The following is a 15,424-nucleotide window of genomic DNA, read 5'->3' as shown; positions in this document are numbered from 1 at the left end:
CATTTTTCTGTAATCTAAACTTTCATATGTCTCCTCCATTCATTAGTAACTTCAATAAAACATATTGAAGATGGAAAAATGCATCACTGTGATCATGCAAAAGCTGAAAAGCCTGGAGGATAAATGTCTCAGAGCCATATACTTCCAGTGCCATTAACAAGCTTGGTCACTGTAGACTTGTAACATGAGTAGCAGATTTGTGGCATGAATGCCTCTGAAGATGGTAGGTTGGTGTCTTCTGACTATAAATAGCTTTGAATTTTAGCAGTAGCATTTTCAGTAAGTTATGACATTACATAGTTTGTTTCTGTTGAAAGGATTATAGTTTCAGGATTGTATCAATGTCTGCTTAGTCTTCCTGTGAGAAACCATAATTGCTTTATGAGCCAAATCAATTCTGTGCAGTGCAGCAGTCAGTTTGTCCGAGGCAATAGTTAAAAGTTCCTTTGGAAGTACTGTATTATTTGTTTTAGTAGTTCTGGCCCTTCAGGGCTGCACAACAAAGCATGTGCTAACTAAATGCTCTCTGAAGAATAGAGAAGAATGGTAAACCAAATTACAGAAAATGGCAAACAGTTACCACTAAGGGGTAAGTATTGCATGTTGATATTAATACTATAAAGGAGTGCCATGTTCTGAAGTTATCAGTGTGGCTTATTTATGAGGAGTAAAATAGAGGGACTTGTTGTATTACTAATCACAAACATGTAAATTGCTAAATCATTTGAATTGTGCAGTTCTCATTGGCATTGTTATGGCTGGGAATGTATTATAGTCTTGCAAAATGCTGGGGAAAGGTAGAGTCTGTCATTTCATAAGTCTGCTGTTACATCTGCGTACTAAATAAACCATGCAAATAATGGTATGGAATATTGAGCTGGGAATTGCACTTCATCTGTTTTAAAACATATTAATGGCTTATTTTTGAACAGTGTTTAATTTGTAAAATCTTTGGTTTTCTTGTACTAAATCCTTTTCAGATGCAAAAGCTGTTGTTGCTGGCCATAAATTCATTTTACATGTCTTATCTGCAGTGTCATGTGCAAATTGAGCTGTTCTTAATCAACCTTTATTTTGCCATTTAAAATCCATTAAGTACAAAGTCTTGATTAAAGTGGTGACCCAGTGTTAAGATGAGCAACGTACTATAGGTTAAAAGATGGCAGTGAACAGTTTTCTCTTTTTGAAATAGCCATAAATATTAATGGGTTGGTTTTCCTACTTGGCTGTAAGCTGTTGTGGCTAATGGAGACACATCTGTTGTAATGATGTTCAAGAGTAAATGTGTCAGTGTAAACTCTGGAATTCAATTCTGTGTTTAAAGCACAACGTGATCCCTTTTGCATGCTTAGAAGCAGCTCAGGTACAGATCCGAGATCCTAGGTAAAACTCTACCCTATCATATGCCCTGTACAGCCCCTGTTGATGCATTGAAATTCAGGGCAGATTTGACTTTTCAGTGACCATGTCTTAAAGTAGAGATTAAACCCAGAGTAGCAGTGAGCATTTCAGCAGTTCTTCCCCCAACCTTTTCCTTCAGTGAAATGGGTTCTGAAGTCCCAGATGGTTTCCCCTAGCAGTCACTTCGTCACTGTCAGTACTTTTCTCAGTATGAATATAAAGTAAAATTGTGTTCTGTCAGATAAAATGCCATTTTATTTTCCTGATGTTCACAATTGGAGATATATAAATGTAGGGATTTAAAAAAAAAAAGTCAAACCCTTCATTCCCTTCAGTATGTTAGACTTCAACAGGAGTTTTTGGTCTGTGGTGTTTACAGAGTTGAGTCACCAAAAGGTTGACTGGCTTAAGATACAACTGTATTTACACTTTTTTCAATTCTAAAAAAAATGAACAGGTTAAAAATCTGATATAGCCATGGGACCTGTTTTTACATTTTTAAAGAATAACGCTGCTGACAATTTAATTATTGATCAAAATGCAGTTAAAGCAAAAATAAATCAATATTCCTCATCAGATTTGTGACCTCAGCTGCTTTTGGAGAGAATGTAAATGTGTTACAGCCAGAAATTTGCATTATGTTAACACAGTTTAATCAAGCACTATTCAGTGTTGTCTAGAGAGAACCAACCATGTTTTTAATAGGCTGTAAATTCTGTTGTCTTATAAATTATTATTTCTTTTGCCTTTTTAAAGCAGTTTGAAGCCAATAGCTTTAAAAATAAATAGAATGTGATTTTTCAGTTTTGTAGTTTGTTTGGAAAACTCTGAAGAAAACAGAACAATTGCTAATTTTCATGGAATTTTACCAAGGCTTTGGGAGATAGGTTTATTCAGTAGAAGTTCTCATGCAATTTTGAGTAGCTAGGGAACTAGGGATATTAAATTTCAATTAATCAGCTAATTGAGTAGTTGATGGAATTTCCAAGAGCTCGCGGTTCTTGCTACGTTTCAAAGGCCTTGCGAGGTTCAGTGGGGAACTGACAAGGGGAGGCGCAGGCACAGCAGGGAACCCGGAGCAAGTGGGGACTGAAGCAGTCCCTGCTTATGTTGGGTTCCCCACAGTACCTCTGCCTTTGAAATGCAGCAAGAGCCATTCATAACTCTTGCTAAGTTTCAAAGGCAGAGGCACAGCAGTCGGGACCGGGCGAGCAGGGACTGCTGTAGTCCCTGCTCACCTTGGGTTCCCTGCTGCACCTTCGCATATGGAATATTTTCCCTGCTACCACTGAATTTCCAATTGCTAGTAACTTCTCTCCTTGACAATCATGAAGGCATATTGTTAAAACTTTATACAGGGCCGGCCCACAACATTTTGGCACCTGAGGCGGGGAGCTCAAATGACACCCCATGCCCCCTCGCTTGGGCCAAAACTTTGAAAGGTCTCAATTCTGCCTTCTTCCTCTTCTTCTCCTCTCATGGTACTGCTCTTCTGCCTACATATGCACCAGCAGCAGACACAATTTTCTACACTCTGGGTCCTAGTGGCGCCCCCCCCCCGCAGTCTGGATCCTAGTGGTGCCCCCCAAAGTCTGGCGGCTGCTCAGTTCGCCTCATGGTGGGGCTAGCCCTGACTTTATATGAGAGAGCCACTTGTGTTGCAAAAACATAAATATCTCCAAAACTCTTCAGTTTGGGGTAAACTTTTAAAATCCGTTCTACTCTTGACTAAAACATGGTGTCTGAAATTTGAAGTGGAATTGTTGGGCAGCAGAAAGCTAAAACACAGCCTAAAATTAGTGGAAACTAGCTTCTATGTTGTTCCTCTGTATTGAAACTACATGTAACTCTTGCTTCTGGCGAGAACAAGTGTCCATGTCAGTCACTAGTACAAATGTGAGAGCCTCACCATGCACCTAGAATCTGCATATGTAGTTTGTGATAGTGTTAACATGTAAATGGTTACATGCAGGGTACGTGCTCCCTCCCCTACACTGCTGCCTCTTTATCAGGCTTGTCTACACTGTAGAGCCTTTGCTGGTATATCTATGCCAGTGGTCACCAACCAGTACATTGGGATCTACCAGTAGATCTTGGAGCCTCTGACAGGGGATCCTGACTAGTTTGGCTAGGAAGCTATCAAGTGCTGGCACTTCAGTTGCCCCTCCCCCCACTGTCATGCTGCTTTTGCCCTCTGCCTTGGAGCTGCCCCTTGGGAGCCTCCTGTTTGCTGTGTGGGAAGGAAAAGGGGGGGGGGCTAATGTCTCCCCCCCACTTGTGTACCCCATCTCCACAGAGAGAGAAGGGGATGGAGGGAGCTTGGCAATGCAAATCTCTGTCACACTCACACACTGTGTGTGTGTCTGTCACTCTCACAAACACACACTGTCCTTCCCTCATCTCCTGACCCAACACGCACATGGGGGGTTGTTACTACTGTCACTGCTTGCAAAGTGGGTTGATTTTGGGTTTTGACTGGTCTGTGCATTTCATAACTTCCATTTCTCTCTCATGCTTAAATTTAATTCTTTGAGCAGTGAGTAATTATGCCTGTGGTGATTGTGCTTCTGGAAGTGGCTGGCATGTCCCTGCAGCCCCTGAGAGGTCAGAGCAGGGGGTCTCCACATGGTGTCCTTGCCAGTGGAGGCTGTGGGGTCAGTGCCTGTCGATGAGGGGCAAGCTGCTTTTAGGAGTGGTGCAGGGCCAGGGCAGCAGTGAGCTCCATCTGTAGGGCAGGTGTCTGGCTGCTCCCAGGGTGGGTGGGGCTCAAACCCATGGCCCCCAGGTGAATGCCTTATCCCCTAGTCCACACAAGAACCCAGCCCACCTCCTTACCTTCAGAGGGTCCCTTACTCTGTGTTGGCTGTTCAGTCACTCCCCGGGTGGGTAGAGATGGGACTTGAGCTGCCAAGGCGGGGTTGGGGACTTGAGTCCACCACCCTGTGCTCCACCCCCTAGCCACTCTAGAACCCATCCCACCCCCTTATCTTCTGGGCATCCCTTATCCTGCCTTCCTAATGCAGGAGCCAGCTCCATCCCTAGGGCAACTGATGTTGGCTGCCAGGTTGCTGCCTGAGTGGGGTGGTGATGGGATTTGAGTCCACCACCCTGTGTGCCAGATGCTGGTGCCATATCCCCTAGGCCACTCCAGAACCCACCCCACCTCCCTACCTTCAGGGTGTCCCCTCCCACATTCCAAACCCCTTGGCACAAGACCAGAGCCTGCACCCCGGCCCCTTACCCCTGCCTGGTGAAAGAGAATGAGATTTGGGAAGGAAGGGGAATGGAGTGAGTAGGGTGAGGCCTCAGGGAAGGGGTGGAGCAGTGGCAGGGCCTCAGAAATGGGAGAAGGAAGCCGGGCAAGGGTCTTTGGGTTTGAGATAGATCTTACATTGCACTTAAATTGAAAAAGTGATCTTGTGATTAAAAAGGTTGGAGACCACTGGTCTATGCCAACCGGGGCCCTTAGCACAGATGCTGCTAAAGGCGACAGGAGGAGTTCTGCCAGCATAATCACTAAGATGACAAAAGCACAGTGTTGTCAGTATAGTCCTATCTACACCGGGACTACAGGCAGTCCCCGGGTTACGTACAAGATAGGGACTGTAGGTTTGTTCTTAAGTTGAATCTGTATGTAAGTCGGAACTGGCGTCCAGATTCAGCCGCTGCTGAAACTGACCGCCAGTTCTGACTTACATACAGAATCAACTTAAGAACCCCAGGCGTCCCCAAGTCAGCTGCTGCTGAAACTGATCAGCAGCTGATTCCAGGAAGCCCGGGGCAGAGCAACTTTGCCTCGGGCTTCCTGTAGTCAGCGCTGGTCAGTTTCAGCAAAAGCTGACTTGGGGATGCCTGGGGCAGAGCAGTTGGGGTGCTGCTGGGTTGCTCCAGTAGCGTCGCTCCTCGGTGCTACTGGACCAACCCAGCAGCACCCCATCTGCTCTGCCCCAGGCATCCTGATTCAGCCGCTGCTGAAACTGACCAGCAGCGGCTGAATCAGGACCTGGGGCAGAGCAGTGGGGGTGCTGCCGGGTTGGTCCAGTAGTGCCCAGAGTGGCGCTGCAGGACCAATCGGCAGCGCCCCAGCTGCTCTGCCCCAGGGTCCAAAACAAAAGCCTGGTCTGCTTGGGGGGGGGGCACACTAGCTGCGCCCCCCCCCCCCCCAGCAGACCAGGGACACGGGGAGCAGAGCCGCAGCGGCAGCGGGGTGCTGCGCCTCTGAGGCTTTGCTCTGGCAAAGTCTCAGAGGCGCAGGACCCCGCCGCGGCTGCCGCTTCAGTCCCGGTGCCTGTGGTCTGCTGGGGACGGTCCCCAGCAGACCACAGGCATGGGACTGAAGCGGCAGCAGCGGCGGTTCCCCGCATTTCTGAGGCTTTGCTCTGGCAAAGCCTCAGAAGCGCGGGAACCCGCCCGGTGCCCCTGGTCTGCTGGAGACGGTCTCCAGCAGACGAGGGGCACCGGAGCAGCTTACAAACCGGGCTTTCTCGCCCCGGAGCTCGCAGGTAGCAATCCGCCACCTCGACCTCTGGGGCGAGAGAGCCCCGTTCGTAAGTCCGGATCCGACATAAATCGGATCCGCGTAAGTCGGGGACTGCCTGTATTGCTGTATTGGGTAGAGTACCCTGGGATAGCTCTCAACTAGGAGTGTGTGACATCTTGGGACTTCTTGATACCACCTGGCAGAGGGCAAAGGGAGGGTTTAGAACTTAACAGGGATCCAGTGGGTCAGATGTAAGTATAGTACCTCACCAAAGCGTGAGGTCTGTACTGAGAGCCAGCAGCCCATTGCTTGTCATAATTGTGATGTGCATGTAAGACTAATATTTAAAAAGCTCTAAATATATAATGAAAACCAGGTCTCGACAAATCGCAGCGAAAACCACTCGCCAGCCCCACACTGCGCATGTGCGAACTGCTGTGAACGGGCTGACTGGCTGAAATCTACTCGCCACGGGCGAGTAGATAAGTGGATTTGTCGAGCCCTGCTGAAAACTGTTCTGAAGGGAGGGCAAATCACCAACAGGTGACATTGGGCCAGTTCCCTTCAAGCACGGGATAATAGACTCTTTATTTCCCTGTCTGGCCATTGTGTATTGTCTGCTTCACAGTGGTAGTCCAATTGCATATTGAGCCTAATGCTAATCAAAAAGTTGTGAAATTGACAAAGGAAAGTGGTCACACTGGAAAATAAATCCAATCAGCAGCAGGTGTCCATGAAAACAAAAGGCTGTGCTGATATACCTGAGGGTGCCAACAGACACCCTGCATCTTCCACGGACAGAGCCAGCTAAGAGGGGGTATGTCTATACTACAGCACTAATTCGAACTAACTTAGTTTGAATTAGTTAATTCGAACTAAGCTAATTCGAATTAGCGCATCTAGACTTAAAAACTAGTTCGAATTAGCGTTTTGCTAATTTGAACTAGCACGTCCACACTGAGTGGACCCTGAACCGAGGTTAAGGATGGCCGGAAGCAGTGCCGGCAGGGCATCAGATTAGGACTTAGAGTGTGGAGCTGCTGTCTCAGGCTAGCCGAGGGCTGTGCTTAAAGGGACCCAACCCCCACCCCGGACAGACAGTTCTCAGGGGTTCCCCGCTTGCAAAGCAGTCCTGCCTTGGAGTGCCCTGAGTGCCCACACTCGGCACATCACAGCACTTGGCCATCAGCCCGGCTGCACTTGCCGCAGGCTGCCTTCCGGGGGGGGGGGGGGAGTGTCAATCAAGGGGCTTCAGGAGAGCTTCCACCCCGAGGAGCCCGCAGAGCCAGCCCAGTCCTCCCCATCGGGGGCTCGTACTCCGTTCCTCCCTCACCTCCTTCCATTTACCCCTCCCTAGCCCCCCTTCCTGATGTACAAAATAAAGGACACGTGTGTTCAAAAATAGAAACACTCTTTACTGAACAAAACTCGGGGAGACTGGGAAAAGGAGGTGGGAGAGGGGAAGAGAGAGGGTGGGAGAGGGGAGGGAAACTAAAATGATCAGGGGTTTGTAACAGGTCCCATATGAAGAGAGGCTAAAGAGACTGGGACTTTTCAGCTTAGAAAAGAGGAGACTGAGGGGGGATATGATAGAGGTCTATAAAAGCATGAGTGGTGTGGAGAGGATGCATAAAGAAAAGTTCTTCATTAGTTCCCATAATATAAGGACTAAAGGACACCAAATGAAATGAATGGGTAGTAGGCTTCAAACGAACAACAGAAAGTTCTTCTTCACAAAGCAAATAGTCAACCTGTGGAACTGTTTGCTGCAGGAGGCTGTGAAGGCTAGAACTATAACAGAGTTTAAAGAGAAGTGAGATAAAGTGATGGAGGTTGGGTCCATGGAGTGCTATTAGCCAGGGGGTAGAAATGGTGTCCCTGGCCTCTGTTTGTGGAAGGCTGGAGATGGATGGCACGAGACAAATGGCTTGGTCATTGTCTTCAGTCCATCCCCTCCAGGGTACCTAGTGTTGGCCGCTGTTGACAGACAGGGTACTGGGCTAGATGGACCTTTGGTCTGACCCAGTACGGCCATTCTAAGCTCAGGGCTCAGGGTCAGGGGTCTCAGTGGACCCCCTTGATTTTCATGCAAACCTGCTCCTGGGTGGCCAGGCTGGCAGCTATCCTGCCCTAGATGGCCACTTTCCTGTGCCTAGTGCGGAGGTCGTGGATGAGGTCCACGATGTCTTCACTAGACCAGGCGGGTGCCCGCCTCTTGCGGACCTGGGCAGGCTCCCGGGAGCTGCCAGCCTGGTCCCGGGAAGAGGCAGAGAGCTGGATGGCAGCGGGTGGCTGGCTCGAGCCGTGGCAGGTGCAGGGTCTGCTGGCTGGGTGCTGGCAGGCTTGCACCTGGCACGGGCACCATAGCCAGCCCATGCCCCTTTAAGGGCCCTGGGGCCGGGAGGGGGGGCAGAAGAGCAGGACCAACCCCAACTAAATCATCCCAGCCAGGGCTTTGTCAAGTCGGGACTTAAAAGCCTCTAGGGACGGAGATTCCTCCACCTCCCTAGGGAACCCATCCCAGTGATTCACCACCCTCCTAGTGAAATAGTTTTTCCTAATATCCAACCTAGACCTTTCCCACCACAACTTGAGACCATTGCTCCTTGTTCTCCCGTCCGTTACTACTGTGAACAGCCTTTTTCCTTCCTTTTTGGAACCTCCCTTCAGGAAGTTGAAGGCTGCTATCAAATCCCCCCTCACTCTTCTCTTCTGCAGACTAAATAAGACCAGATCCCTCAGTGTCTTCTTGTAGGTCATGTGCTTCAGCTCCCTAATCATTTTGGTTTCCCTCCGTTGGACTCCCTCTAATGTGTCCACGTCCTTTCTGTAGTGGGGGGCCCAGAACTGGACGCAATACTCCAGATGAGGCCTCACCAATGCCAAATAAAGGGAAATAATAACTTCTCTAGACCTGCTGGAAATGCTCCTCTTAATGCACCCCAATATGTCATTAGGCTTCTTGGCTACAAGGGGACACTGACTCATATCCAGCTTCTCATCTACTGTAATCCCCTGGTCCTTTTCAGCTGAACTGCTACTTAGCCAGTTGGTCCCCAGTTTGTAACAGTGCTTGGGATTCTGTCCTTGTTGAACCTCATCAGATTTCTTTTGGCCCAATCCTGCTATTTTTCAAGGTCACTCTGGACCCTATCCCTACAGTCCAACGTATCTACCTCTCCCCCTAGATTAGTGTCATCTGCAAAGGTGCTGAGGCTGCAATCCATCCCCTCATCCAGGTCATTTATAAAGATGTTGAACAAAACCGGCCCTAGAACTGATCCTTGGGGCACTCTGCTTGAAACCAACCACTAACCAGACATCGAGCCGTTGGGCCTGACAATCTAGCCAGCTTTCTATCCATCTGACAGTCCCTATATCCAATCTATATTTCCTAACTTGCTGGCAAGAATATTGTGGGAGACCTCATCACATCCACTGACTTCTCCATGTCCACAGAGCCAGTAACCTCATCACAGAAGCTAATCAAATTGGTCAAGCACAATTTGCCCTTGGTGAATCCGTGTTGACTATTCCTGATCACGTTTGGGTTATGTGGCATAGGGGTGCAGGAAGGGGATAAAGAGTGGGGGCATGAAAGGGTTGGGGTGCCAGAGGCAGCCTCTGGCCAGAAGGTGCTTACCTCGACAGTTCCTGGTCAGCAGACCAGCAGGTTCCTTTACCAGGGTTTCTGCTTTCCATGCCTCTCACATGCTGAGAGCAACTACAGAGGCCATGAACTGAACTGAATGCTGGGGGCTGGGGAGAGGAAGGGTACTTCATATGCTGCCTATCCTGCCAACGGTTTGTGGCCAATGGAAGCTGCAGTACTGCCGGGAATAGGGGCAGTGTGGGAAGCCTCTCACCCCCAGCTCTGGGCTTGCAGCATTCACAGAGTCCTGCAGGAAGCTTTTCGAAGTGCTTGGGTGGGAGTGGGAGAGGCAGGGAGCTGTCTGAGACTCCCACAGGCTGGATCTAACAGCTTGGTAGGCCTCATGTGGCCCACAGGCTATATTTTGCCAGACCTACATGAGGCAGACAGAACACTCATGCTCTATTCCAGTGTGGCAAGCCCTGTGAAAATTACTTTGCACTGTACATTATTAGACAATTGCTCTACAAATGTATTTGTTTCGTAGCAGAAATGGGGGCAGTTTATTTGGTGTTACTCAGGACACTAGAAGCAAGTAAAAACCAGATGAAAAGAGATCGTTAGGGTGTTCTAATCCCAGCTGAAATGTACAGATTGCTCAAGAAGAGTTGTTATGCTGAAGGTGATTCTGGTACATTGATATATCCATACTCCCAGTGAGAGTATAACAAATACAGCACTCTGCCTCTGTAAGTAGCCAAATCTAAGGATTGATGGAGGTTAAAATAACATGTCCTTGTGGTGAACTTGACCATAAACCTCTAAGCTTTTGGTTATTATTGGGGAAGTGTTCAGTATTTGAAGGGGGCTGAAATGGGACCAAAAATGTGGCTGGCACTGGACAAGTGGACGTATACAGTTCAGAGGCTCATTTATAATATACACAGTCACTGCTTTGTGACTTCTGCAGGTGGTGTATTATCCCATTTAGTGGCACTGAGGTCCCAGATTTGATGCTGCCTACAGATGACTGGGGTCTGCCAGCGCTGCATATTGTAAACCAGTCTAGCAGCACTGCCTCTTAAAGTTGCTCAACACTTCTCATAAATCCTTGTTTTCAAATATTTACATCTTTGCCAAACTTAAACAATTGGGGCTGAAATTTCCCATGCTGAGTGACGGTCTCAGTTGGGATTTTTTCGTAAATTTTCAGCCAAAACAGTTGAGGATTAAATTAGAGGTGACAAAATGCTGTCATATTAAAATATTCAGATGACGTTTTCTTTGAAAAGCCTCTGTCCCCAAAACTTTAGGGCGGGGATTTGAACCGGTTGAGGGGGTAGCTTTTGTACCATGAATGTGCCTTTGTACTGTCCCCTTGAAAATCTGCCCCAAAATTGTTAAACTTCAGAAAAAAATTAACAAACATGCTCAGTAGAGATTTCTTAGATTTTTAGGAGCTGCATTCCTCTGAAGACCCATCTGTTGGGCACACCATGAGCTAAATAGGACTTTCTCTGCAATGGAGCTGTTGCAAGTTCTGTTGGGGCTGGGCACCTGAACTGACAGAGGCTCTGTCCTATGCTCTGAACCTGATCGCAAAGGAGACAGATTTGATCTAAGGTGAAAGGGAGTAAATTGGAGTGGACACTGTGTTGGAAGGTGGTGGGAGAGGAGAGGGAAATTAAATGGGGATTGCAATGTGGGAAATGGACTGAGAACCAGTGAGGTGGGAGGGAAGACTAGAAGCTGGGGTCGTCGGGGAGAACTGGAACTGGCTAGGCAAAGAGAGTGGCATTAAGGGGATGAAGATGATGGGAGATTAGGGCTGGGAGCCAGTGGGGATGAGAGATGTGGGGGAAGAGATGGATAGTGTAAGGGGCTGGGTGTGGTGGTGGTGAAATTAGAAATAGCTGGGTGGGGTAGGGGAGAGACAGGACTGGGACAGTTTGGTGGAGTCGAGGCAGAAGTCAGTCATGGAGGTGTGGAAGGGACAGAAGAGTTTGTGTTTACTAGAGAAGTGGTTTCCAACCGCCAGCCCACGGCGACTCTTGAGGGCCAGGGCTGGGATACACTGCCCAGCACCTCCTCTCCCGCTGCAGCTGGTGGAAGAGACGTGTCCTGCCTGGCCCTTCAGACAGACAGGTAGGGGTGGGGTCTCTTCCAGTCACGGAAGAACAGGTCGCTTAATGGCGGGAGGGCCACATGGAGTCCTGCATGGCAGCCTTAGAGCAGCCATGACCCGGGCAGCAGCGCTCAGATGGTGGCTGGGAGGCAGCACAGGGCTAGGTGAGGGGGAAGAGCAGGCATTGGGGTTTCTGGGGATGGGGCTAGTGCTGGGGGCCTCTGGTGGTGGTGGGCTCTAAGGGGCAGGGGTTGGCACTGAGGTATTTGGGATGAGGGACTGGCGCTGGGGAGCTCTGAGGATGGGAGGCTGGCACTGAGGGGTTGAGTGCCGGGGTCTCTGGGGTCAGTGGCTGGTGCTGGGGAGTAGTGGAGGGCTCTATGGGTTAGGGCTGACACTGGGGGATTCTGGGGACTGGGGCTTTGGCAGACCAGTAGCATTTTCTTTGCATATTTGCATATTCATTATTTGGATGATAAATATGCACATATGCAAATAAAATGTTACCAGACCACCAAAAGATTGTGAATGGATTTGCTGGACCTTGGTATAAAAAGGGTTGGGAATCACTGTGCTAGAACACATTCCCCTGCAAAGCCTGAACAGAACTCAAGATTACTGAAAGCAAACTGAGGAAACCAGATGACTAAGTTTATCAACAATTTTAGGATGACAACATACTTCTGCTACCCATTCCTCCATTAGCTCAAGTGGCAGAGGTGTGTGCTGGATCTGAAGGTGCCAATCTTCCTGATGGGTGTTAAGAGGCCACCTGTTGAAATCAGGACTTAATTCCAGCACAAAAGGGCCACCCAATCAGTTGTTTTCAGTGGATAAACCAAATCGCTTTGCCTACATGAGAGTATCTGCTTGTGAGTTTTGCTTTTACTAACTAAAACAAGTGGATACACAATGTCTCTACTTTGCAGCAAACAGCTGTGCTTTTTCCCATGCCTTCCAAGATGAGAATTGTACTGAAATGGAAAGATATGAACTGATTCTTTTCATTATAATAATTATCCAGCTAAACATGCTGAATGTTTAAACACACTTGAATCATGTGATGCTGCACATAAAGAGGAGGCTTCCGCTTGGCTTGCCAGCTACATGCTACCAGGTTTTGTAATTTTGTAAAATGTGTCCAGGTTTCATTATATTGAAATAGATGCCTGCACTTACATAGTGCTTATTCAACAGAGGCTAGCCCAGTTGATTTAAATTGCTTTAACCACTGTTGAATTAGTTGTAAGATCTAATTTTTGAAAGATGTTTTCAACTTCTCAATCTTCTTTTTTTTCCTTACAAATTCAACACACATTTCCCTTTTAACTTGTAGGATATCTTTCTGTTTAGATATTCTTTGCTATTCTGTCACTTTCTTTAGTAGTTCAGTTTTCTGAAAAAAGTGACTAGAATATCTTTTAGGTTCTGTTTGTTTTCTTTTAGGGACATGAATCTGTAAAAACCTATGCCTATGTATTGGAAACCCATGGAATACAGTTCAGAGTACAAAAGAAAAGACGTTGTCATGATTATGAGGGTTAGCCAGCAGCCTGGGGATTAAGGGGTTAACTACACCTAGCCAGGTGGAGTGACCAATAGGAATGTAGGTGGGACTTTTCAAACTGGGACAAAGGAATTTGGGTTTTTTCCCTTTCTCCCTTTTGTCTCAGAGAGTTCTCTGCAGCTACAGAGAGGGACAAGCATGTCTCTCTCTCTCCAAGATACCATTCTTCATTTTCTGTAAGTAGGGTAAAGTTTAGGTAGTTTCGTTAGGTTTTATTGTTTTATGGATTAGGTATGGGATCTGAGATCTGGCACTGTTTAAAAGATGTTTTGGCTTTTCTTTGTAACTAAGTTCTAGGCCCATGGAGTTTCTCCATGAGTATATTTTGTTACCTCCCTATCTAGTCATTATGTTTGCAACAGAAATATTGTTGTAATAATAAAAGTTCTTTCTTTTCTTTTTATTAACCTGGCAGTGGTTAATGGTGTACCCTGATTTTTGTTTTAGGGGTAAGATTTCCCAAATGATCTTTCCCCTGATTTCTTTATCAACATTTGGGTGGTGGCAGCGGAAGTTTTATTCCCAAGATCTAGGGTTTTAAGATCTTGGGGGGAAGTTTTATACCAAAGCCTGGTAGATAAGGCTTTGGGGTACACTTGCTGGCCCCCACTTCTGCATTTATCATGCCAGAGTGGGGAAGGAGCCATGACAGATGTGAATTTAAGAAATGCTGATCACCCATAGCTCTAATGGCAGCTGCAGATGCTAAGAGTTTCTGAAAACTTGAACCATTGCTCCATTGTGCACAATGTCACATCATTTTATGCCAAAGTACCCTTAAAATGTTTTGATACTGAAACTATTTTAAAACTCTCTATAGGTCCTCTGTGCTATGCTAAATTTTCTTTCACATTATACAGTATATCAAAGCAATGAATTATTTGTTTGTACAGCATCCAAATGTGCTAGCTGCTAGTTTAGACTCTTAAGAAGAATCTTTATTCCAAAGAGCCTGTAATTTTTAATGAACAAAAACAACATGAAAGGGAAGGGTTTACTGTAAATGAGAAAGTGGATATTTGTTTACATCATTTAGAGTTTGCAATAAAATAGAAGGAAAATAATTTGCTTAACAGATTAATATAATATTAAATAATATTGCTTAAACAGAAAATCGTGTTGCAAATCATCGGTATTTTCTACCTCTGATTTTTCTTATTTATCATAGTACTCTAGTAAAAGAACTTAGAAAGGAAACTGTCAAGGTTATTAGGTCCAAGACATCATTTTGGCTGCAGTCCCACCTGTAAACTTCCCCTCTGGATAGTTTTGTGTTACTTCTTGTCTTTCTCAAAAAAGATTGCGCTCACCACTCAAAGCAAAATCAATAACTGTTTCAATTTCTCTGTGTCATGGTAAATCAAATATAACACAGTTGGGCCGTTTACATTTATATGCTGAACAAAACCTGGGATTTTAAAAATTGTTTAGAACAGCTCATTCCTGTCTTCCTTGAAGAGTTGACATGCTCCATGCTAAACTTACCACAAACTTCTTCTTTATTCTCCCTGCAGGTCATGGCAACCATAAAGAAAACAGCCCTTTTCTCAACAGTTCTGAAGCTGGCAAGGGAAGCGATTATTATGACAGAAACTTGGCCTTGTTTGAGGTAAAGTTTAGCTTTCCTTTCCAGACCACTGGACATGAGCATCCTTGAGAGTAGGTTACAGAAAATAGGAGCTGAGGTCTTTAACTCTCTCATCAGTGAAAGATGGGGATGGAAGCTACAAGTTGAATCCTCTGAAATCCAGGATTCTGCTGGACCACAGATACTGCTGAACCAGAAAGCCCCGGCTGGCCATGTTCAGAAATGCAGCCCGGGCCGCGGTGGCGGTGGGGAGCCCATCCCCAGCAGGACTGGCATGACAGGGAACACAGCCCTGGCCAGGGCTGATGGCAAGGAGCGCAGCCCTGGCCAGGGTTGGAGGCAGCGGAGCCAGCGACCAAGAGCACAGCCACGGTTGAGGCTGCTGGAAAAGGGAAGGAACGGTGCAGCCCTGGTTGGGGCTGGCGAGGTGAAGGCCGTGGCCCCAGAGATAACAAGGTCAGCAGCCAGGAGTGTAGTCCTGGCTGGAGCTGGCTGTGGGGAGCGCAGCCCCGACCAGGGCTGGAGTCAGTAGGGTCAGCAACTGGGTGTGCAGGCCAAACCAGGGCTGCACACAACCCAGGGGCCAGCCACAATCCAGGGTTGGCACAGTGGGGGATGCTGGCTCGGTGCAGGGCTGCAGACAGTGGGGCAGGTGGCACTGAGCGCAGCCT

The 15,424-nt window shown here is 47.3% G+C and overlaps 1 protein-coding gene across 2 annotated transcripts in view; it reads left to right on the top strand.

Moving 5' to 3' along the window:
• Window positions 1-15,424, top strand: part of SLC12A4 (solute carrier family 12 member 4) — a 90,707-nt gene that overhangs the window by 26,897 nt on the left and 48,386 nt on the right. Inside the window, exons 1-2 of one of the 2 annotated variants that reach the window (XM_014572555.3) lie at window positions 361-589; window positions 14,680-14,774. In XM_014572555.3, the coding sequence (XP_014428041.1) occupies window positions 544-589; window positions 14,680-14,774 (141 nt within the window). In that variant the 5' untranslated portion in view covers window positions 361-543. Of the gene's footprint in view, window positions 1-360; window positions 590-14,679; window positions 14,775-15,424 lie in introns of those variants that run through there. The other variant, XM_006121105.4, reaches the window with a different exon arrangement.

This window comes from Pelodiscus sinensis, chromosome 12 (genome assembly GCF_049634645.1).
Source record: "Pelodiscus sinensis isolate JC-2024 chromosome 12, ASM4963464v1, whole genome shotgun sequence".
In the NCBI taxonomy this organism is placed as follows: Eukaryota; Metazoa; Chordata; order Testudines; family Trionychidae; genus Pelodiscus; species Pelodiscus sinensis.
Note: the sequence above shows the minus strand (reverse complement) of the source record. Positions and strands in the feature narration are given on the sequence as shown.